Genomic DNA, 25,327 nt, shown 5'->3' on the forward strand with positions numbered 1-25,327 from the left:
TTAACACCATAGTACCCTCCAAGCTCGTCATCAAGCTCGAGACCCTGGGTCTCGACCCAGCCCTGTGCAACTGGGTACTGGACTTCCTGACGGGCCGCCCCCAGGTGGTGAGGGTAGGCAACAACATCTCCAGCCCGCTGATCCTCAACACTGGGGCCCCACAAGGGTGCGTTCTGAGCCCTCTCCTGTACTCCCTGTTCACCCACGCACGCCTCCAACTCAATCATCAAGTTTGCAGACGACACAACAGTGGTAGGCTTGATTACCAACAACGACGAGACGGCCTACAGGGAGGAGGTGAGGGCCCTCGGAGTATGGTGTCAGGAAAATAACCTCACACTCAACGTCAACAAAACTAAGGAGATGATTGTGGACTTCAGGAAACAGCAGAGGGAACACCCCCCTATCCACATCGATGGAACAGTAGTGGAGAGGGTAGTAAGTTTTAAGTTCCTCGGCATACACATCACAGACAAACTGAATTGGTCCACCCACACAGACAGCATCGTGAAGAAGGCGCAGCAGCGCCTCTTCAACCTCAGGAGGCTGAAGAAATTCGGCTTGTCATCAAAAGCACTCACAAACTTCTACAGATGCACAATCGAGAGCATCCTGGCGGGCTGTATCACCGCCTGGTACGGCAACTGCTCCGCCCACAACCGTAAGGCTCTCCAGAGGGTAGTGAGGTCTGCACAACGCATCACCGGGGGGCAAACTACCTGCCCTCCAGGACACCTACACCACCCGATGTTACAGGAAGGCTATAAAGATCATCAAGGACAACAATCACCCGAGCCACTGCCCGTTCACCCCGCTATCATCCAGAAGCCGAGGTCAGTACAGGTGCATCAAAGCTGGGACCGAGAGACTGAAAAACAGCTTCTATCTCAAGGCCATCAGACTGTTAAACAGCCACCACTAACATTGAGTGGCTGCTGCCAACACACTGACTCAACTCCAGCCACTTTAATAATGGGAATTGATGGGAAATTATGTAAAATATATCACTAGCCACTTTAAACAATGCTACCTAATATAATGTTTACATACCCTACATTATTCATCTCATATGTATACGTATATACTGTACTCTATATCATCTACTGCATTTTTATGTATATATGCCATTTAGCTGACGCTTTTATCCAAAGCGACTTACAGTCATGTGTGCATACATTCTACGTATGGGTGGTCCCGGGAATCAAACCCACTACCCTGGCGTTACAAGCGCCATGCTCTACCAACTGAGCCACAGAAGGACCACTACATGTAATACATGTATCACTAGCCACTTTAACTATGCCACTTTGTTTACATACTCATCTCATATGTATATACTGTACTCGATACCATCTACTGTATCTTGCCTATGCCGCTCTGTACCATCACTCATTCATATATCTTTATGTACATATTCTTTACCCCCCTACACTTGTGTGTATAAGACAGTAGTTTTGGAATTGTTAGTTAGATTACTTGTTGGTTATTACTGCATTGTCGGAACTAGAAGCACAAGCATTTCGCTACACTCGCATTAACATCTGCTAACCATGTGTATGTGACAAATAACATTTGATTTGATTTTGGTGTGGAAAGTGCAAATCAATACCAGAACAGCAGCAAAGGACCATGTGAAGATGCTGGGGGAAACGGGTACAAAAGTATCTATATCCACAGTAAAACGAGTCCTATAATCGACATAACCTGAAAACCACCATAAAAAAGACAGACACAAGGTTTGCAACTGCACATGGGGACAAAAATCTTACTTTTTGGAGAAATGTCCTCTGGTCTGATCAAACAAAAATATAACTGTTTGGCCATAATGACCATCGTTATGTTTGGAGGAAAAAGGTGGAGGCTTGCAAGTCGAAGAACACCATCCCAACCGTGAAGCATGGGGGTGGCAGCATCATATTGTGGGGGTGCTTTGCTGAAGGAGGGACTGGTGCACTTCACAAAATAGATGGCTTCAAGAGGAAGGAAAAGTATGTGGATATATTGAAGCAACATCTCAAGACATCAGTCAGGAAGTTAAAGCTTGGTCGCAAATGGGTCTTCCAAATGGACAATGACCCCACGCATACTTCCAAAGTTAAGGACAACAAAGTCAAAATATTGGAGTGGACATCACAAAGCCCTGACCTCAATCCTATAGAAAATTTGTGGGCAAAACTGAAAAAGTGTGCGAGCAAGGAGGCCTACAAACCTGACTCAGTTACACCAGCTCTGTCAGGAAGAATGGGCCAAAATTCACCCAACTTATTGTGGGAAGCTTGTGGTAGGCTACCCAAAACATTTGACCCAAGTTAAACAATTTAAAGGCAATGCTACCAAATACTAATTGAATGTATGTAAACTTCTGACCCCCTGGGAACGTGATGAAAGAAACAAAAGCTTAAATAAATAATTCCCTCTACTATTATTCTGACATTTCACATTCTTCAAATAAAGTGGTGATCCTAACTGACCTAAGACAGTGAATTTTTACTAGGGTTAAATGTCAGTAATTGTGAAAAACTGAGTTTAAATGTATTTAGCTAAGGTGTATGTAAACTTCAACTGTATATATATTTGTAATAATGACAATTACAATTACAACAATACTGAATGAACACTTATTTTAACTTTATATAAATCATAAATAAAATACATTTAGTCTCAAATAAATAATGAAACATGTTCAATTTGGTTTAAATAATGCAAAAACACAGTGTTGGAGAAGAAAGTAAAAGTGCAATATGTGCCACGTAAAAAAGCCATGTAAGTTCCTTGCTCAGAACATGACAACATAAGAAAGCTGGTGGTTCCTTTTAACATATGTCTTCAATATTCCCAGTTAAGAAGTTTTAGGTTGTAGTTATTATAGGAATTATAGGACTATTTCCCTCTATACCAATTGTATTTCATATACCTTTGACTATTGGATGTTCTTATAGGCACTTATAGTATTGCCAGCTTAATCTCGGGAGTTGATAGGCTTGAATTCATAAACAGCGCAATGCTTGAAGCACAGCGAAGGGCTCCTGGCAAACTCAGGAAAATGCTGTTTGAATGAATGCTTACGAGCCTGCTGCTGCCTACCATCGCTCAGTCAGACTGCTCTATCAAATATCAAATCATAGACTTAATTGTAATAAACACACAGAAATACGAGCCGTAGGTCATTAATATGGTCAAATCCGAAAACAATTTTTTTTCTTTCAGTAAAATACAGAACCGTTCCGTATTTTATCTAATGGGTGCCATCCCTAAGTCTAAACATTGCTATTACATTGCACAACCTTCAATGTAATGTCATAATTATGTACAATTCTGGCAAATTAATTACGGTCTTTGTTAGAAAGAAATGGTCTTAATTTCCCTAGTTAACCTCTCTGAACCACCCATCCCGGATCCGGTATAATTGTCATCAGCAACACTGAATAGCATAGCGCAACAGTCAAATAATATTACTAGAAAATATTAATATTCATGAAATCACAAGTGCAATATTGCAAAACACAGCCTTTTGTTAATCCCCCTGTCGTCTCAGATTTTGAAATTATGCTTTACAGCGAAACCAATACAAGCGTTTGTGTAAGTTTATCGATCGCTCGACAAAACAATAAGTACACTTAGCATCAGGTAACTTGGGCACGAAAATCAGAAAAGCAATCAAATTAATCGTTTACCTTTGATGATCTTCGGATGTTTTCACTCACGAGACTCCCAGATAGACAACAAACGTTCCTTTTGTTCCATAAAGATATTTTTTATATCCAAATACCTCCGTTAGTTTGGTGCGTTATGCCCAGGAATCCATCGGAAAGAGCGGTCACGACAACGCAGACATAAATTCCAAATTATATCCATAATGTCCACAGAAAAATGTCAAACGTTTTTTATAATCAATCCTCAGGGTGTTTTTCAAATATCTATTTGATAATATATCAACCGGGACAGTTGGCTTTACACGAGGACCGGGAGTAACAATGGCCGCCTTTCTCTTTTGCGCACAACTCACTCTGAGAGCCCCCACCTATCCACTTACGCAATGTGGTCGTTCACGCTCATTCTTCAAAATAAAAGCCTTAAACTATGTCTAAAGGCTGTTGACACCTTAGGGAAGCCATAGAAAAAGGAATCTGGTTGTAATCCTTTTAAATGGTGCAATAGAAATGCATAACAACAGAGAGGTTTCAAAAACTGTGGCACTTCCTGATTGGATTTTCCTCAGGTTTTAGCCTGGAATATCAGTTCTGTTTAACTCACAGACAAAATGTTGACAGTTTTGGAAACTTTAGATTGTTTTCTATCCTAATCTGTCAATTATATGCATATTCTAGCATCTGGTCCTGAGAAATAGGCCGTTTACTTTGGTCAGATAAAAAGATTATGCTCTGCCATGAAGTCATGACTTCTTCTTACCTGTCCGGAGTGAGTTGGTGAGTGACATGGGAGTAAAATTCAGAGGATCCCATATTGGCTCTATGTCATAGTACTACAAGAAAAGAAAAGAGGACAAGGTTATTGAAAACTCAATTCACTGACAAATGTAGGGGTACGACTATGAAAGAGACACAGGCAAACCTGTCAGCTCAAGATACAGTGCCTTCAGAAATAATTCAGAAATAATTCACACTCCTCAACTTTTTGAAAATGTTGCTGTGTTACAGCCTGAATTTAAAATGTATTACATTTAGATTGTGTCACTGATCTACACACAATACCCCATAATGTCAAAGTGAAATTATGTTTTTAGAAATGTTTACAGATGAATTCAAAATGAAATGCTGAAATGTCTTGAGTCAATAAGTATTTAACCCTTTTGTTGTGGCAATCCTAAATAAGTTCAGGAGTAAAATTTTGCTTAACCTGTTACTCCTACCCCCTACTTTTTCGAACATTCTGTTAAAAATCGCGCAACATTTCAGCGCCCTGCGACTCATGCCAGGAATATAATATATGCATATGATTAGTATGTGTGGATAGAAAACACTCAGACGTTTATAAAACTGGCTAAATCACGGCTGTGACTATAACAGAACGTGCGTTTCATCGAAAAGTGCAGGAAAATCTGATCACTGAAAATGGGAAAATATATCCATGCGCCACTTCAACCAATTGTTAAACGTGAACCACATTAAATGGGGCCGAGGTTGCAATACCTACAGCTTCCACACGATGTCAACAGTCTTGTCATTTGCCTACTATTTGTTTCTTGGTCAAACAGACAAGGCAGCGCAGTTCTTCCGGTCTCTGACCGGATATTTTGGTTGAGATTTACCCGGACATTATTTCCAGACGTACAGCTATAGAATATACATCGCCTCGTGATCAATTTGATCGCTTATTAACATTTACTAATACCTAAAGTTGCATTACAAAAGTATTTCAAAGAGTTTTGTGAAAGTTTATAGTCAACTTTTTTAATTTAAAAAAATGATGTTACGTTATAAAACAGTGTTTTTTTCCTTGATCACACAGTCTTCATAGATCGATATCTAGGCTATATATGTACCGATTTAATAGAAAAAAAGACGCAATAGTGATGTTTATGGGACATCTAGGAGTGCCAACAAAGAAGATGGTCAAAGGTAATGAATGTTTTATATTTTATTTGTGCGTTTTGTGTGGCGCCGACTATGCTAATTATTTTGTTACGTCCCCTGCGGGTCTTTTGGGGTGTTACATGCTATCAGATAATAGCATCTCATGCTTTCGCCGAAAAGCATTTAAAAAATCTGACTTGTTGCCTGGATTCACAACGAGTGTAGCTTTAATTCAATACCCTGCATGTGTATTTTAATGAACGTTTGAGTTTTAACGAGTGCTATTAGCATTTAGCGTAGCGCATTTGCATTTCCAGATGTCTAGATGGGACGCCTGCGTGTCAGGTAGGAGCAAGAGGTTAACAAGTCGCATGGGCTCACTGTGTGCAATAATTATGTTTACCATGATTTCTAAAATGACTACCCCATCTCTGTACCCCACACATACAATTCTCTGTAAGGTCCCCAAGTTAGGTCTCTCTTGTCGTGATGTGTTTTTTCCTATATATAATTACTATTCTTTTTATAGCCCGTGTCCCCGCAGGAGGCCTTTTGATAGGCCGAATTTGTTCTTAACTGACTTGCTTAGTTAAATAAAGGTTCAATAAAACATGTATAAATTTCAAGTACAGATTCAACCACAGAGTAATTGAACACTGGTCACTTTAATACTGTTTAACCCACTTCATCTGTATATACTGCATACACACCTTTTCTAATCATATACTGTGCATAATGTCTATACACAACATCATATAAACTCAGCAAAAAAGAGAAACATCCTCTCACTGTCAACTGCATTTATTTTAAGCAAACTTAACATGTGTAAATATTTGTATGAACATAACACGATTCAACAACTGAGACAAACTGAACAAGTTCCACAGACATGTGACTAACAGAAATGGAATAATGTGCCACTGAACAAAGGGGGGGGGGGGTCTAAATCAAAAGTAACAGTCAGTATCCTCCTCATGGACTGCACCAGATTTGCCGGTTCTTGCTGTGAGATGTTACCCCACTCTTTCACCAAGGCACCTGCAAGTTCCCAGACATTTCTGGTTGGGATGTCCCTAGCCCTCACCCTCCGATACAACAGGTCCCAGACGTGCTCAATGGGATTGAGATCTGGGCTCTTCGCTGGCCATGGCAGAACACTGACATTCCTGTCTTGCAGGAAATCACGCACAGAAGGAGCAGTATGGCTGGTGGCATTGTCATGGTGGAGGGTCATGTCAGGATGAGCCTGCAGGAAGGGTACCACATGAGGGAGGATGTCTTCCCTGTAACACACAGTGTTGAGATTGCCTGCAATGACAACAAGCTCAGTCAGATGATGCTGTGACACACCGCTCCAGACCATGACGGACCCTCCACCTCCAAATCGATCCTGCTCCAGAGTACAGACCACGGTGTAACGCTCATTCCTTCAACGATAAACGCGAATCCGACCATCACCCCTGGTGAGACAAAACCGTGACTTGTCAGTGAAGAGCACTTTTTGCCAGTCCTGTGTGGTCCAGCGACGGTGGGTTTGTGCCCATAGGCGACATTGTTGCCGGTGATGTCTGGTGAGGATCTGCCTTACAACAGGCGTACAGGTCCTCAGTTCAGCCTCTCTTAGACTATTGTGGACAGTCTGAGCACTGATGGAGGGATTGTGCGTTCCTGTGCTGTTGCCATCCTGTACCTGTCCCGCAGGTGTGATGTTCGGATGTACCGATCCTGTGCACGTGTTATTACACGTGGTCTGCCACTGCGAGGACGATCAGCTGTCCATCCTGTCTCCCTGTAGCGCTGTCTTAGGCGTCTCACAGTACAGACATTGCAATTTATTGCCCTGGCCACATCTGCAGTCATGCCTCCTTGCAGCATGCCTAAGGTACGTTCATGCAGATGAGCAGGAACTGCGGGCATCTTTCTTTTGGTGTTTTTCTGTAGAAAGGACTCTTTAGTGTCATGAATTGTTTATGGTTCACTGAACAAGCATGGGAAACCGTGTTTAAACCCTTTACAATGAATATCTGTGAAGTTATTTGGATTTTTACATTTGAAAGACAGGGTCCTGAAAAGGGGACGTTTCTTTTTTTGCTGAGTTCACATATTGTTACAGGTTTTGGTTTTTCCATTTATGTTTTGAGTTTGGACTTTAGCGAGTATAGCTCATAAGGCACACCGATTGGAGTCACCTCATTAGTAAGTATGTGTTACACCGGTGTTGATTGCCATCTCGTTAGTGGGGAGGTGTTTCACCTGTGCTGGCCCAGGTGCTATTTAAGAGTGGCTGGCCCAGTGCTCTTGAGAGATGTGGAGGGTTAAACACCTTTATTTTGATTGCTAGACAAACAATCCTTTATCTGATTTCCCTGATTTTGTTTAGCGCCACCTCTTCCGTTTGCTTACTGTCTAAGTGTAGTGTGGGTTTCAACTTTTGTTTACCTCTTGTTGGGAAAATGTAGTGGGTGTCTTTTAGGTTCCAGTTGTTGTTGCTAGTCAAATTTCAGTGGGACACCCCCATGAGTATCTCAGAACCCCTCTTAAAACCCCAGCGGTTTCGTTTTGGTTGTCGGTCTGTTAGTTCCCCCTTCTGTTTGAGCGACATTATTGGTTTTCATGCTGGGGAACGTAACACTACATATTTATATGTAATGGCTGCACTATCAGAGCTAGAAACATAAGCATTTCACAGCAACTGCGGTAACATCTGCAAATTATGTGTACACGATCAAAAACGTTTGATTGAGCTTTTCCTATTGTTTGCAAAGAAGGTCACCACCTATTGGTAGATGGGTACACCGAGTCACTACAAAGATAAAGGTGCCCTTCCTAAATCAGTTGCCGGAGAGGAAGGAAACTGCTCTGAGATTTTAGCAGGCCAATGGTGACTTTAAAACCGTTACAGAGTTTAATGGCTGTGATAGCAGACAACTGAAGATGGAACAACATTGTAATTTATGTTAGTGGCTAAATACAGAGTGAAAAGAAGGAAGCATCTACAAAATACAAATATTCCAAAACATGCATCCTGTTTGCAACAAGGCTCTAAACTTTAGTAATACTACAAAAAAGTGGCAAAGCAATTAACTTTTTGTCCTGAATACAAAGCGTTATGTTTGGGGCAAATCCAACAACACATCACTGAGTAACTCTTCATATTTTCAAGAATGGTGGTGGCTGCATCATGTTATGGGTACGCTTGTCATCAGCAAGGACTAGAACGTTTAGGATAAAAATAAACAGAATAGAGCTAAGCACAGGCAAAATCCGAGAGGAAAACCTGGTTAAGTCTGGTTTCCAACAGACAGAGACAAATTCACCTTTCAGCGGGACAATAACCTAAAACAAGGCCAAATATACAATGGAGTTGTTTAACAAGACAACATTGAATGTTCCTGAGTGACCTAGTTACAGTTGTGACTTAAAATCGGTTTGGAAATCTAGGGTAGCCTAGTGGTTAGAGCGTTGGACTAGTAACCGAAAGGTTGCAAGTTCAAACCCCCGAGCTGACATGGTACAAATCGGTCGTTCTGCCCCTGAACAGGCAGTTAACCCACTGTTACCTAGACCGTCATTGAAAATAAGAATTTGTTCTTAACTGACTTGCCTGGTTAAATAAAGGTAAAATAAAATAAAAAATATTGCCATACTTGAAAAAGGTTGTCTAACAATGACCAACAATTTGACAGAGCTTGAGATTTCTTTTAAAAGAGCAATGAGCAAATACTGTACAATCCAGGTTTGCAAAGATTTTAGAGACCCAGAAAGATTCACTGCTGTATTTGCTGACAAAGGTGATTCTAACATGTATTGACTCAGTGGGTTGAATACAGTGCATTTGGAAAGTATTCAGACCCCTACCCTTTTTCCATGTTGTTACGTTATAGCCTTATTCTAAAATGTATTAAATAAAAGTCTACACGCAACACCCTAACATGACAAACCGAAAAAAGGTTTGTAGAAAATGTGCAAATGTATCATTTAAAAAAAACAAATTATTTGCATAAGTATTCAGACCCTTTACTATGTCTCGAAGTTGAGCTTAGGTGCATCCTGTTTCCATTGATCATCCTTGAGATGTTTCTATAACTGGTGGTAAATTCAATTGATTGGACATGATTTGGAAAGGCACACACATGTCTATGTAAGGTCCCACAGTTGATAGTACATGTCAGAGCAAAAACCAAGCCATGAGGTCAAAGGAATTGTCCGTAGAGCTCAGAGACAGGATTGTGTCGAGGCACAGATCTGGGGAAGGGTACCAAAACATTTCTGCAGCATTGAAGGTCCCCAAGAAGTGGCCTCCATCATTCTTAAATGGAAGAAGTTTAGAACCGCCAAATCTCTTGCTAGACCTGGCCGCCCGGCCAAACCGAGTAATCGGGAGAGGTGACTAAGGACCCGATAGTCACTCTGACAGAGCTCCAGAGATGGTTGTTCTTCTGGAAGTTTCTCCCATCTCTGCAGCACTCCACCAAATCAGGCCTTTATGGTAGACTGGCCAGTTGGAAGCAACTCCTCAGTGAAAGGCACATGATAGCCCGCTTGCAATTTGCCAAAAGGCACCTATAGTACTCTCAGACCATGAGAAACAAGATTCTCTGGTCTGATGAAACCAAGACTGAACTCTTTGGCCTTTCCTCTCATGTCTGGAGGAAACCTGGCATCATCCCTACGGTGAAGCATGGTGGTAAGAGCATCATGCTGTGTGGATGTTTTTCAACAGCAGGGACTGGGAAACATTTTCGAAGCAAAGTACAGAGAGATCTTTGCTTAAAAACCTGATCCAGAGCGCCCAGGACCTCTGACTGGGGCGAAGGATCACCTTCCAACAGGACAACAACCCTAAGCACACAGCCAAAACAACACAGGTGTGGCTTCGGGACAAGTCTCTGAATGTCCTTTAGTGGCCCAGCCAGAGCCCAGACTTGAACCCGATCGACCATCTCTGGAGACCTGAAAATAGCTGTGCAGCGACGCTCCCCATCCAACCTGACAGAGCTTGAGAGGATCTGCAGAGAAGAATGGGAGAAACTCCAAATACAGGTGTGTCAAGCCTGTAGCGTCATACCCAAGCCTTGAGGTTATAATCGCTGCCAAAGTTTCTTCAAAGTACTGGGTAAAGGGTCTGAATACTTATGTAAATGTGATAGTTTATTTGTATACATTTGCACACATTTCTAAAAAGCTGTTTTTGCTTTGTCATTATGGGGTATTGTGTCAATTGATGAGGGGGGGGGGAAACAATTTAATCAATTTAAGAATAGGGCTGTATATAATCAAGATACACTCAGTTTCCCGTTTATTATGTACACCACCCCGTTCAAGAAAAAGCGGCCCCATTTGGCATGCAACCACCAACACTGGAGAATTGAGGAGTGGAAAATGGCCTGATCCGACAAATCCCGGTTCCTGTTGCGTCATGCTGATATCAGGATTTGGCGTAAGTAGCCGCTTCTTCTTGTTTTTAGCTGACAGGAGTGCAACCCGGTGTGGTTGTCTGCTGCAATAGCCCATCCGTGACAAGGACTGACGAGTTGTGCCTTCTGAGATGCTGTTCTGCACACCACTGTTGTACTGCACCGTTGTTTGCCTGTTTGTGGTGGCCCCATCCTGCATGGTGTCAAAGATATGTGCTGGTGGTGGTGGTGTAATGGTTTGGGGAATGTTTTCCTGGCACACGTTTGGTCTCTTGATACCAATTGAGCAAAGTTTGAATGCCACACGTTGTAGAATCCATGCCCCAGGGAATTAAGACTGTTCTGGAGGGAAAGGCGGACCAACCCAAGGCTAGATGGGTGTATTTTATTATTTTCCATTAATAAAAATAAAAATGTATTCCACTTTGACAGAGTATTTTGTGAGGATGGTTGACAATTGTTTAAAAATGAAATCAATTTTAATCCCACTTTGTAACAACAAAATGTTGAAAGTCTGAAGGCACTGTACATCTTTCACCAATGTTAACCTCTACTTTTATAATTATATTGTTCTGAAGAGTTTTTTTATTAAATCTATAGATTTCTGCTTCAAACTTTGTGACAAACGATATAGCCTACAATATATAACAAATACAGAGAGCCAGTGTAGACATAGTATGGACATGAAACACCTAGCCTACCTGTGGGTGAGGGAGGTAAGCCTCCTCTTCTGCCATGGCGTCTGAGAGAAGACAAATACCTTGAGAAAAGTCATGACTTATGAAATATAATTGTAGTTTAGTGTACATATGCTTTATTACATAGCGAAACGTTTTACCGGAATTAAAGATGTTTGTGATTTTCTGCATCTCAAATGTGCCCTGATTAGACACCTCTCGTGACATTTGGACTTGCTACTGGCATGCTGTGTATAAATCCACTTATCTAACAAGCTAACCAGCTAGCTAACTAAAACACAAGTGTCAATATAAATGAGCTAAAACAGCACCCTCTCTTAAGTCAATTTTTCAAGACACCAAAACAAAGACAAAGCCAACCGTCCGTTTGCTCTGGTCTAACTAAGTTAGTTAGCTAACTACTCAACTTCATTTTTTAGTGGCTAGCATGCAAATAGCTAGCTAATTTGACAATGAGGAAGTGGACTTGGCTAGCTAGAAAAGTTATAAACAATAAACTTAAATTGGTTACTTTTTATAATTACTAATATCATTACATTTAAATATTGTAGCCAAAGCTTACCTAGGTCACATGCGATTCCTACATCCACATCAGATGAGTCGAGTTTTGCACATTATTGCGCCATGCTTAGGTAAACTGATTTGACCGAATCTAACTATCCTATCGTCAAAAGTTCATATTATACAACACTTCTATGTTAATAATTTTGCTTCAGTTAACGAGGATGAAATATGACAGTGCTAGCTAGCAACATCGACTTGTACAGTTGTTCAGAAACTTCACTTCCCCACTGGAAATTCCCAGTGACGTAGGCTTGTGAAGGTCTTTGCAGCACCTGCCCCCAGGTGGCCAAAGCTGGGATATGTTTCCTCACAACTAGGCCTCCTAAGGCAACAAAAACCCAGGCAAAGATGATCAATTATATTGACAAGATAACCAAGTGGCCGCTCTAAAAATGAAAATACATCTACTCAATGACTGAGGCGAGATCAGGTGCGACCATTCTAGCCAATGAGAGGGTAAAAGAACGACCCTCTCCCATGGCCGAGCCACATATCGACCAATGAGATGGATATTTCACCGGATACGAAGCACCCGCTTAGTGTTTCCACTAACTATATGGTAGTGAGAAGAAGCCCATTGGCCGGCAGTGGGAAAAGATGTAAAGAGATGGATTTTAGCCAACATTCTGCAAATGTTCTCATCAATTTAACATTTTATCTTAATGCAGTTCTGTTCGCAAAATTAACATCGCTTATGAACAGAGTGGACCAAAAGTAAAACAATTAATATAAAAAATACATATCGTTGTTTAGGACTGCAAAGGCGAATTGAGTTATTGCACACGCGCACTTCACATAGGAGGCGTTCCCTAAAGGAAAATGTGCAGATGTCTGCTAGAACGCGCCAATAGGATCTCGCGCTTGGCTTTGCCCACCTCCTAGCTTGTTCTGCCCACTATGACTCATTTGTTCACATTGGAAACGAGAGGCATTGGTCTATCTTGGTTTAGTTATAAAGGTCTTTGTTAAAGCCCCCCCCCCCAACAACCTGACGCAATTTAAGCTTTTCACAAGGTGACACGCCATTTTAACTCCTCCACATTTATTGGTTTGGTTTAACAGTACAGAATATAACCTGCCTCAAAAGTTTGTTTTACTTCTCGTCAAGACCAGTGTGTAGTAGTGGGTCGTTCGCGAACGATCGGCTCTTTTTGGTGAACCGAATTGCATCGGTGGATGAGCCGTTTATTTGGCTCCCGGATTTGTATACCTCTATTACTGCAAGAACGTTTGTCTGCAGATAAGTTACACAATAAATTATCTAAAAAGGGTGAATCCTCACCGCAGAAACAATAAATGGTGGGGAGACCACGTCAAACTTGACCCCCAAAAAACATCTGGGTCAGATGGTTTAGACCCTTTCTTCTTAAGGTTGCTGCCCATCTCTCTCCAGATGAAATCTCGCGTCTTGTGACGGCCGGCCGCCCAACAACCTGCCCGCTTGACCCTATCCCCTCCTCTCTTCTCCAGACCATTTCCGGAGACCTTCTCCCTTACCTCACCTCACTCATCAACTCATCCCTGACCGCTGGCTACGTCCCTTCCGTCTTCAAGAGAGTGAGTTGCACCCCTTCTGAAAAAACCTACACTCGATCCCTCCGATGTCAACAACTACAGACAAGTATCCCTTCTTTCTTTTCTCTCCAAAACTCTTGAACGTGCCGTCCTTGGCCAGCTCTCCCGCTATCTCTCTCAGAATGACCTTCTTGATCCAAATCAGTCAGGTTTCAAGACTAGTCATTCAACTGAGACTGCTCTTCTCTGTATCACAGAGGCGCTCCGCACCGCTAAAGCTAACTCTCCTCTCTGCTCTCATCCTTCTAGACCTATCGGCTGCCTTCGATACTGTGAACCATCAGATCCTCCTCTCCACCCTCTCCGAGTTGGGCATCTTCGGCGCGGCCCACGCTTGGATTGCGTCCTACCTGACAGGTCGCTCCTACCAGGTGGCGTGGCGAGAATCTGTCTCCTCACCACTGGTGTCCCCAGGGCTCTGTTCTAGGCCCTCTCCTATTCTCGCAATACACCAAGTCACTTGGCTCTGTCATAACCTCACATGGTCTCTCCTATCATTGCTATGCAGACGACACACAATTAATCTTCTCCTTTCCCCCTTCTGATGACCAGGTGGCGAATCGCATCTCTGCATGTCTGGCAGACATATCAGTGTGGATGACGGATCACCACCTCAAGCTGAACCTCGGCAAGACGGAGCTGCTCTTCCTCCCGGGGAAGGACTGCCCGTTCCATGATCTCACCATCACGGTTGACAACTCCATTGTGTCCTCCTCCCAGAGCGCTAAGAACCTTGGCGTGATCCTGGACAACACCCTGTCGTTCTCAACTAACATCAAGGCGGTGGCCCGTTCATGCTCTACAACATCCGCAGAGTACGACCCTGCCTCACACAGGAAGCGGCGCAGGTCCTAATCCAGGCACTTGTCATCTCCCGTCTGGATTACTGCAACTTGCTGTTGGCTGGGCTCCCTGCCTGTGCCATTAAACCCCTACAACTCATCCAGAACGCCGCAGCCCGTCTGGTGTTCAACCTTCCCAAGTTCTCTCACGTCACCCCGCTCCTCCGCTCTCTCCACTGGCTTCCAGTTGAAGCTCGCATCCGCTACAAGACCATGGTGCTTGCCTACGGAGCTGTGAGGGGAACGGCACCTCAGTACCTCCAGGCTCTGATCAGGCCCTACACCCAAACAAGGGCACTGCGTTCATCCACCTCTGGCCTGCTCGCCTCCCTACCACTGAGGAAGTACAGTTCCCGCTCAGCCCAGTCAAAACTGTTCGCTGCTCTGGCCCCCCAATGGTGGAACAAACTCCCTCACGACGCCAGGACAGCGGAGTCAATCACCACTTTCCGGGAGACACCTGAAACCCCACCTCGTTAAGGAATACCTAGGATAGGATAAAGTAATCCTTCTCACCCCCCTTAAAAGATTTAGATGCACTATTGTAAAGTGGCTGTTCCACTGGATGTCATAAGGTGAATGCACCAATTTGTAAGTCGCTCTGGATAAGAGCGTCTGCTAAATGACTTAAATGTATATCATCGCCAAGCCTGTCTCTACCCTCTGAGGAGGTTCCCATTGCTTGGAAGGCTGCCATGGTTAGTCCTTTATTGAAAGGGGGAGATCAAGCTGATCCTAACTGTTATAGGCCTATTTCTATTTTGCCCTGTTTATCAAAAGTGTTGGAAAAACTTAATAATAATCAACTTACTGGCTTTCTTGATGTCTACAGTATACTCTCTAGAGGTTGTTGGCAGAGAGATTTGGAACTCTTATTGGTCTATTAACTTATACCGCTTGGGGATGTCACCAGACAAGCCAAAACTGAACCCATGCAAAACCTCCTGATTAAAAGGTCCTGTGTAAATTGTATTTTCAAATCATCAACTATCAGGAAATAACACACAAAAAACAGAATTTTGACAGCACTGGGCCATTAAATGTTTCGTACCAAATTATACTTTACTTAATGAAATGTAAAATACCTTGTGAGTTCAGTACCGTAAAAATGTGCTACCAGTTTTTGCCTTGTATTATCAGCCCCAGACATGACACCCAACTACAATAACTCGGGTAGATATTACATAAGAGGTCCCATTTTAATTTTAAATGGACACAGTTGTTACACGGTATCGTTTCATATATCTTTAGTTTTTGAATTTTTTTTATTTAGTTATTTCAACATTAACAGTAAACAATCTTATCACCTAAAAGAGTCTGGAAAACAATACATTTAGTGCAATTTAGTTAAAACTATACAGTTAAAACTAAAAACAGCTTTTGTCTGCAAAAATATTTATTCATTTTAACATTTAACTTCCATTAAGACTTGGTAAAAAACAAAATACCTTCTATTAGGAAAACAAAATAAAAATACAGAATTGACAACATAGATCACATTAACTCAAAATGGTCTAGAAATGCAGAGATTAAGATATTCAAATCACTGCACCAGCAAGTGGACCACGTATCATGTTAAACATTTTGACACACAGGTAATACCACCAAGGTTCTAGAAGCACTTCAATGAGGCACAACATGAAGTTTAGGCCTAATGACACCACAGAACGACACTTTGGCCTGAAGGTTCATCGCACAGGCACAATTTACGCAGAAGCTGTAAACTTACTACGAGACGCACATAAGCGACATTCAACACAAAAAATAGTATCTTGGGCATTGACATCTACGCTGTTACGCAGTTTTCAGCGCAGCAACATTGAGGAGAAATGGAAAAAATAAAAACTATAATGACACTTTTGTAGGTAAACACATTGAAAACCCTGATCAAACTGTGTTCCGATGCATTTACCAGCAATCAGTCATCACTTCTCCCATGTCTTTTAATTTTATCCCTTGGTGTGGACATTCATCAGTCTTATGAAACAGGTTAAAGGGGCAAACATATTGGACTTTCGCCATCATCGGTGTGGATTGCTTTTGGGGATGGAGTTATGTTGTGACTTCAGCCTCACAGCAATTATTCTAAAATACTGTATTTTCCAATGGGCACTGCAGAACAGAGCTGACCATTGACACCGACAGATACCAAAGATACATATTGATCTGAAACACAATACTTACCTCTACATACTGTACATGCATAAACACTTTCTGCCTCTAAATGGAATAAACATGGACGATATAAAAACCTCAATGTTTACCCATGTGACTTCTGTACACATGGTGTTGACAGTACATGCGTCCCCTCAGTCTTATGACAAGTTAATGAACCCATATAAGTCTCTTGACTTGAATGGTGAAAGTATGGTACTGTATATAGTGAATACCTATCCAATCCTTTCATTTACTAGTGGTCAGGAAGGAGAGGAGACAAGGAAAGGAAGCCATTGAGAGAATTGGAACACGGCCGATGAGGAACCACAGTGAGTGCGTCTAAATGGACATGATGACCCAACAGTCTAGGACCCTATTCATTAAAGCCTAGCTGTCAATGCACATTTGATTTCCTGTAGTCAAAATCAAGAACATCAACTGCATGTCAATTCAAAAGCTTTCACACTGCATAAAAGGACTGCAGACTCAGACTCAACCCTGACACCTGCTTATCAGCTTTGAATGAAAAGGGCCCGGAAGCTGCTAGTGGGGTGAAAGATTCAAACGTTTTGCTACACACTAGCACCAAGCCACAAAAGTGAGTCAACTGGCATACAACTTCAATTTTTAAAAAATAACACAATCGATCAAATACTGTTCCAGCTACATCACATGTGCTGGGATGTTAAACAATTTATTTTTTAAAGAGATCTTCTTTCATATTATGGAGTCTTTTCATGGTTGCATTTTCTTGTAAATTCTACATCATCAGGAATGTGGACGAAGTGCTGACAAGAGAACAGGTACTCAGGCGTACTTTCTACTATGGATGAAACATGATCTCTAGGCCAACTAAATGACTGGAGAAATCTAATACAATCCTCTAGTTTATAATGCATGTTTAGGATTGGCTAGTGGTCTCCTCCCTGCATTCATTCCATCAACTATAAAAAATTAGCAGCAACAGAGACAACGTATGGAGTGCAACGTTTAAGTCATGATTCCATTCAAATGTCCTACCTACAGCTTCGACAGCTTTGACAGCTTTCCCGTCTCCCAATGATACTTATGTTTGGAATACATTTGTGAGGCATTAAGTGTTGGTAAACACATTCTGCAGTGAGGTCGACTGCTACAAAGAAAGGCTGAGGTACTGAAATATGAGGTACTTAGCTACAGACTGAATATTAAGATGCGAGTGTGTTTGTGTGTGCGGCTGTGCATATTTCCGAGACTGTCGTAAGCCTCCACTTGAAATAATGTCTCACATTATCTTTATAAAATTGTTATTAAATGGCCACTGTGTGGTTTTAGACATATTAGATTAGAGGAAAAGTAAACTGACTTTCGTATGAATTTTGCGCTAAATTATTTTTTTCCCTTATTTTTTTTTTTACATTAGTACTTTGTGAAACCAAGCACAAGTGTCTGGAATATTTTACAATTTAATCCAGTATTTGACTCAGAGGACTCTCTGAAGCAGCTCGATGTCTGAACTTCGAAAAAGCAACATTTACACTTTATTTTACAGTCTGGTATTTACATGGTAGCAGTGTAATTACATCTTATAAATACACTATATGACCAAGAGTATGTGGACACCTGCTCGTCAAACATCTCATTCCAAAAGTTGGTCCCCGCTTTGCTGCTATAAACAGCCTCCACTCTTCTGTTAGGCTTTCCATTAGATGTTGGAACATTGCTGCGGGGACATGCTTAAATTCAGCAACAAGAGCATTAGTGAGGTCAGGCAATGATGTTAGGCAATTAGGCCTGGCTCGCAGTCAGCATTCCAATTCATCCCAAAGGTCAGGGCTCTGCGCAGGCCAGTCAAGTTCTTCCACACGTCTCGACAAACCATTTCTGTATGGACCTCACTTTGTGCATGGGGGGGCTAGCCTGAACCATGAAAAACAGCCCCAGACCATTATTAGGGCAGGTAACGTTCTCCTGGCATCCGCCATAACCAGATTAGTCCGTCGGACAGTGAAGTGTGATTCATCACTCCAGAGAACATGTTTCAAGTGCTCCAGAGTCCAATGGGTTTCCACTCCAGCCGACGCTTGGCGTTGCGCATGGTAATCTTAGGCTGGTGTGAGGCTGCTCAGCGATGGAAACCCATTTCATGATGCTCCAAACGAACAGTTCTTGTACTGACGTTGCTTCCAGAGGCAGTTCGGAAGCTCGGTAGGGAGTGTTTCTACAGAGGACAGACAATTTTTACGAGCTACACACCTCAGCACCCGGCGGTCCCGTTCTGTGGCCTACCAGTTCGCGGCTGAGCCGTTGCTCCTAGATGTTTCCACTTCACTATAACAGCACTTACAGTTGACCGGGGAAGCTCTAGCAGGGCAAAAATTTGGCAAACTGACTTGATGGAAAGGTGGCATCCTATGAGGGCATCCTATGCCACGTTGAAAGTCACTGAGATCTTCAGGAAGGCCCTTCTACTGCCAATGTTTGTCTATAGAGATTGCATGGCTGTGTGCTCGAGAAACGGGTGTGGCTGAAATAGCCGAATCCACTTATTTGAAGGGGTGTCCACAAAATTGTGTGTGTGTATGTATGTATGTATGTATGTTTGTCTATAGAGATTGCATGGCTGTGTGCTCGAGAAACGGGTGTGGCTGAAATAGCCGAATCCACTTATTTGAAGGGGTGTCCACAAAATTGTATGTATGTGTATGTGTATGTGTATGTGTGTGTGTGTGTGTGTGTATGTATGTATGTATGTATATATATATAGTACGTCTTGGTATCTTATTGATTCATTGTAACTACTTGGTACCAAATTCTACTTAGTACTATTTGTTTCAAAATGTATTATTGAATCATTTTTAATAAGTACCAGATAGTACCACTATAAAATTGTTACCATGTATGTCGCTCATAAAATACCAGGACATTACAACTCTGATGGACTGAAAACCAAAAAATAAACCAACAAATTAGACAAGAAGCTAATCTGAAGGATCCTAACAGGGGCAAACCGAACCCAACAACTGTGAAATTGATAAACATTAAGATGATAATGGGAGTGACTGCTAAATGTTTTGTCAATGTACCACTCCAGGAACTATAAGTGCTAACTACACAAACCATCTGAGAACCTACTGGGCACACAGGTCACAGCTGTTTAGAGCAACCAACAGACCATCATGCTCTCACGGAGACACCGAGGAGCAGATGTTGGGGGGGGGGGCTCATTGTCCCCCATCGCTGGACGAAGGGCATTCAGATTGCCAGCCTAAAAGAGGGGCTGACTGCTTCTTCTACTTGTGTTTGTACTTCCTCAACATCCGCACCTGAACAAGAACATGATTACTTAATAGCTGTTGACTTTATAGAAAGGTATGGGAGGTTTGCAACCATAGTGAAGGATACAACAGTGAAATTGTAACTATTTGTCCCATTTTAGTAACAAAAAAACTGTTACCTTTGGGCCTGCTGCAGATATGATGATATGTCCGGGGGCCTGGATCCAGGGCTCTCCATCCACCTGCACAGGGATGGGCTTGGTCGCTGTGATACGCACGTAGTTGCCCTGGGCGAGACGGATCCCAGAGCGCATGCCGCTCTGCACCTGGCCCTGGACAACACAACACACTTGCACGATTCTTTCCATTCTCCTTTGACCTCGTTTCGCACACAGGACTGCCGCTGACTGGATGTTTTTTGTTTGTCGCACCCTTCTCTGTAAACACGAGACAATGTGTATGAAAAGGCCAGGAGGGCGGACGTTTCTGAGATACTTGATCCGGCGTGCCTGGCACCTCATTTAGCCCTTTCTAATGTTCAAATCAAACTTAATGCCTCGATGCCTGTCTGCCTGCTTTATATAACAAGCCACTGCCACGTGACTCACTGTCTGTAGGAGCGATCCATTTTTGTGAACCTAATAAACATACAGTGCATTCGGAAACTATTCAGACCCCTTGACTTTTTCCATATTTTGTTACGTTATGTCCTTATTCTAAAATTGATTAAATAATTTGTTCCCCCTCATCTTTCTACACACAATACTCAGTAATATCACAAGTTTTTTTAAAGGTTTGCAAATTTATAAAAAATTCCACACTTAAATATCGCATTGGCATAACTATTCAGACCCATTACTCAGTACTTTGTTGAAGCACCTTTGGCAGCGATTACAGACAAGAGTCTTCTTGGGTATGACACTACAAGCTTGGCACATGTATTTGGGGAGTTGCTCCCATTAGTCTCTGCAGATCCTTTCAAGCTCTGTCAGGTTGGATGGGGAGTGTCGCGGCACAGCTATTTTCAGGTCTTTCGAGAGATGTTAGATTGGGTTCAAGTCAGGACTCTAGCTGGGCCACTCAAGGACATTCAGAGATTTGTCCCAAAACCACTCCTGTGTCGTCTTGGCTGTGTGCTTGGGGTTGTTGTCCTGTTGGAAGGTGAACCTTCGCTCCAGTCAGAGGTCCTGAGCAGGTTTTCATCAAGGATCTCTCTGTACTTTGCCCCAGTCATCTTTCCCCTTGATCCTGACTGGTCTTCCAGTCCCTGCCGCAGAAAAACAGCCCCACAGCATTTTGCTGCCACCACCATGCTTCACTGTAGGGATGGTGGCAGATTTCCTCCAGACGTGATGCTTGGCATTCAGGCCAAAGAGTTCAATCTTGGTGTCATTAGACCAGAGAATCTTGTTTCTCATGGTCCGAGAGTCCTTTAGGTGCCTTTTGGCAAACTCCAAGCGGACTGTCATGTGCTGTTAATGAGGAGTCGCTTCTGTCTGGCCAGTCTACCATAAAGGTCTAATTGAGAGTGCTGCAGAGATGGTTGTCCTTCTGAAAGGTTCTCCCATCTCTGGAGCTCTGTCAGTGACTAACGGGTTCTTGGTCACCTCCCTGAATAAGGCCCTTCTCCCCCGATTGCTCAGTTTGGCTGGGCGGCCAGCTCTAGGAAGAGTCTTGGTGGTTCCAAACTTCTCCATTTAAGAATGATGGAGGCCACAGTGTTCTTGGGGACCTTCAATGCTGCAGAAATGTGTTGGTACCCTTTCCCAGATCTTTGCCACAACACAATCCTGTCTCGGAGTCGCTAAGGACAATTCCTTCAACCTCATGGCTTGGTTTTTGTTCTGACATGCACTGTCAACTGTGGGACCTTCTATAGAGAGGTGTGTGCCTTTCCAAATCATGTCCAACCAATTGAATTTACCACAGGTGGACTCCAATCAATTTGTTGAAACCGGATTGGATGATCAACAGAAACAGGATACACCTGAGCTCAATTTCGAGTCAATTAGCAAAGGGTCTGAATACTTAATACATTTGCAACAAAAATGTTTTAACCTGTTTTCGCTTTGTCATTATGGGGTATTTGGTGTAGATTGATGATAAAAAAAATAATATTTAATTCATTTTAGAATAAGGCTGGCTGTAAAGTAACAAAAAGTGAAAAAGTCAAGAGGTCTGAATACTTTCCAAATGCACTGTATCAATGAGAGTTATTTACATTTTGATCTGGATAAAACATTTTGGATCACTGGGATCATTTTTTAGCTCTGATCTCTTCTTTGTGGCAACAGGACATACTCAACAGAGTAAGGAAAGACTTGTAGTGAGTGATTAACTCACCATGTGTACCACCCCAGTCACCCCCACCACCTCCAGCATGCCATCGTCAATGCGAGGTTTCCCGTAGCGCGAGTCACCCTCTGATCCCCACAGGTCTGCCCCGGAGCCCCAGCTACACACACACACACACACATAGTTGTAAGTGCTGTGTTTCAGATCAATATGTACTGAAGGTGTGAGTAAGTCAGGGGCCAGTGTGTATAAGCCAGTGTGCAAGGCCATTCTTGTTCAGGAGCATGCATCTTAAAGTGAATGTCATACGTCATGAGTGTCTGATTGTTAGCCGTGTGTAGAGTTTAGCCGTTTGTGTGTATTTCCTACCTGGGGATGTTTAGGAAGATGAGGCCTTCTATGCTGGGCAGTTCTATGTCTTGCTTGTCCACCTGTAGTTTGAGGTCCTTGTGAAGGTTCCGTGTGTGACTCAGCTTCTGCAGACCCGCCTTCAGGTACACACCTTTGTTGTGAAACCTACACAGACACCAAAGATAAGTCATTTTGGAGAAATTCCTTTTTGGGGTTATTTTAAAGCAACTTCTCACCGGAGGTGGTCTCTTACCTGCTGTTGAACTTCCCTGGTTCCTCTTGACGGGCATGGTGGAAGTCCAGACTGACTTCAGCATCGATGCCCAGCCCAAAATAGTTGTTCATCTGCACTATCTGTAACAAGGGAGACCACCAGTTGAATGGCGACGCCAAAAAGTACATCCATGCATCGATTAAAATGGCAATGTAGTTATAACAATGGCAATAGTTATAACATAAATAATATATTTCTATACCTATTCATGTTTGTCAAGTTATTGTTTTGTGTGCATTGTTATATGGTGAAAGTAAACAAAAAACTACATTTGCAAAAACATTCATCATATCTGCATTATTCTGATTGGACCTTTGGTGGTTCCAGGAAGCCGTTCTCCTTGCCGTCATCTGTGATCTCCTGTGCATCCAGCAGAATAGTCCAACGGTCTATCTGCACCTCCTCCGCCTCGTCCACAGACACCAGGATGTGGTGGGGGTCCTCTCCGCTGTAGCCCACCCCCCAGCGCAGGATCCGCGCCAGGTCGTTACCTGATGGGAGGCATTAGGGGGTGGGAATATTGTGAAAAAACTACTGATGGAAGCTAACCTATGCACACTACAGCAATTAGAAGAGAAGGGTATGTTATCAGGGGTCCCACTCACCTGTGCCGAGTGGGACGATGCCGACGGGGGGCTCGGGACAGACCAGCTTGTGTCTGATGGCCTCCAAGACTCCCAGGACCCAGCCCACTGTCCCATCTCCCCCACACACCAGCACCCGGAAGCGGGGCACCGCCCTAAACGTGTGGAGTCTGTGGAGGATATAACAAAACAAAAACTTAAGAGATTAGGTGGGGAGGGCCAACTGAATATTAGGATGATGTTCCTAATGTTTGGCACACACAGTTGAAGTCGGAAGTTTACATACACTTAGGTTGGAGTCATTAAAACTCGTTTTTCAACCGCTCCACAAATTTGTTGTTAACAAACTATGGTTTTGGCAAGTCGGTTAGGACATCTATTTATTGCATGACAAGTAATTTTTCCAACAATTGTTTACAGACATATTATTTCACTGTATCACAATTCCAGCGGGTCAGAAGTTTACATACACTAAGTTGACTGTGCCTTTAAACAGCTTGGAAAATTCCAGAAAATTATGTCATGGCTTTAGAAGCTTCTGATAGGATAATTGACATAATTTGAGTCAACTGGAGGTGTACCTGTGGATGCATTTCAAGGCCTACCTTTTAACTCAGTGCCTCTGCTTGACATCATGGGAAAATCAAAAGAAATCAGCCAAGACCTCAGAAAAATTATTATAGACCTCCACAAATCTGGTTCATCCTTGGGAGCAACTTCCAAATGCCTGAAGGTCCCACATTCATCTGTACAAACAATAGTAAGCAAGTATAAACACCATCGGACCACGCAGCAGTCCTACCACTCTGGAAGGAGAGGCGTTCTGTCTCCAAGAGACGAACGTACTTTGGTGCGAAAAGTGTAAATCAATCCCAGAACAACAGCAAAAGACCTTGTGAAGATGCTGGAGGAAACAAGTACAAAAGTATCTATATCCACAGTATAAAAAAAATCCTATATCGACATAACCTGAAAGGCCACTCAGCAAGGAAGAAGCCACTGCTCCAAAACTGCCATAAAAAAAGCCAGGCTACGGTTTGCAATTGCACATGGGGACAAAGATCATACTTTTTGGAGAAATGTCCTCTGGTTTGATGAAACAAAAATATAACTGTTTGGTCATAATGACCATCGTTATGTTTGGAGGAAAAAGGGGGAGGCTTGCAAGCCGAAGAACACCATCCCAACCGTGAAGCACAGGGGTGGCAGCATCAAGTTGTGGGGGTGCTTTGCTGCAGGAGGGACTGGTGCACTTCACAAAATAGATGGCTTCATGAGGATGGAAAATTATGTGGATATATTGAAGCAACATCTCAAGACATCAGTTTGGTCGCAAATGGGTCTTCCAAATGGACAATGACCCCAAGCATACTTCCAAAGTTGTGGAAAAATGGCTTAAGGAAAACAAAGTCAAGGTATTGGAGTGGCCATCACAAAGCCCTGACCTCAATCTTAGACAATTTGTGGGCAGAACTGAAAAGGCGTGTGTGAGCAAGGAGGCCTAGAAACCTGACTCAGTTACACCAGCTCTGTCAGGAGGAATGGGCCAAAATTCACCCAACTCATTGTGGGAAGCTTGTGGAAGGATACCTGAAACATTTGACCCAAGTTAAACAATTTAAAGACAATGCTACCAAATACTAATTGAGTGCATGTAAACTTCTGACCCACTGGGAATGTGATGAAAGAAATAAAAGCTGAAATCACGCTACTATTATTCTGACATTTCACATTCTTAAAATAAAGTGGTGATCCTAACTGACCTAAGACAGGGAATTT

At 42.7% G+C, this 25,327-nt stretch overlaps 1 protein-coding gene across 5 annotated transcripts in view; it reads right to left on the reverse strand.

Annotated features, from left to right (window-relative positions):
* LOC118376596 (diacylglycerol kinase theta-like) overlaps window positions 1-25,327 on the reverse strand; it is a 70,672-nt gene that overhangs the window by 31,597 nt on the left and 13,748 nt on the right. The window contains exons 18-25 of one of the 5 annotated variants that reach the window (XR_004824064.2): window positions 23,570-23,718; window positions 23,277-23,455; window positions 22,944-23,044; window positions 22,709-22,855; window positions 22,388-22,499; window positions 20,224-20,376; window positions 11,653-11,693; window positions 4,411-4,483 (exon numbers count right to left, since the gene is read on the reverse strand). Coding sequence is in view for 4 of the 5 variants with exons in the window: in XM_052508925.1 (XP_052364885.1) it covers window positions 20,060-20,092; window positions 20,224-20,481; window positions 22,388-22,499; window positions 22,709-22,855; window positions 22,944-23,044; window positions 23,277-23,455; window positions 23,570-23,718 (979 nt within the window). In the remaining variant the exon portion in view is untranslated. Of the gene's footprint in view, window positions 1-4,410; window positions 4,484-11,652; window positions 11,712-12,211; window positions 12,530-18,284; window positions 20,093-20,223; window positions 20,482-22,387; window positions 22,500-22,708; window positions 22,856-22,943; window positions 23,045-23,276; window positions 23,456-23,569; window positions 23,719-25,327 lie in introns of those variants that run through there. The other 4 variants (XM_052508925.1, XM_035763332.2, XM_035763326.2 and 1 more) reach the window with 4 other exon arrangements.

This window comes from Oncorhynchus keta, chromosome 4 (genome assembly GCF_023373465.1).
Source record: "Oncorhynchus keta strain PuntledgeMale-10-30-2019 chromosome 4, Oket_V2, whole genome shotgun sequence".
Classification (NCBI taxonomy): Eukaryota; Metazoa; Chordata; class Actinopteri; order Salmoniformes; family Salmonidae; genus Oncorhynchus; species Oncorhynchus keta.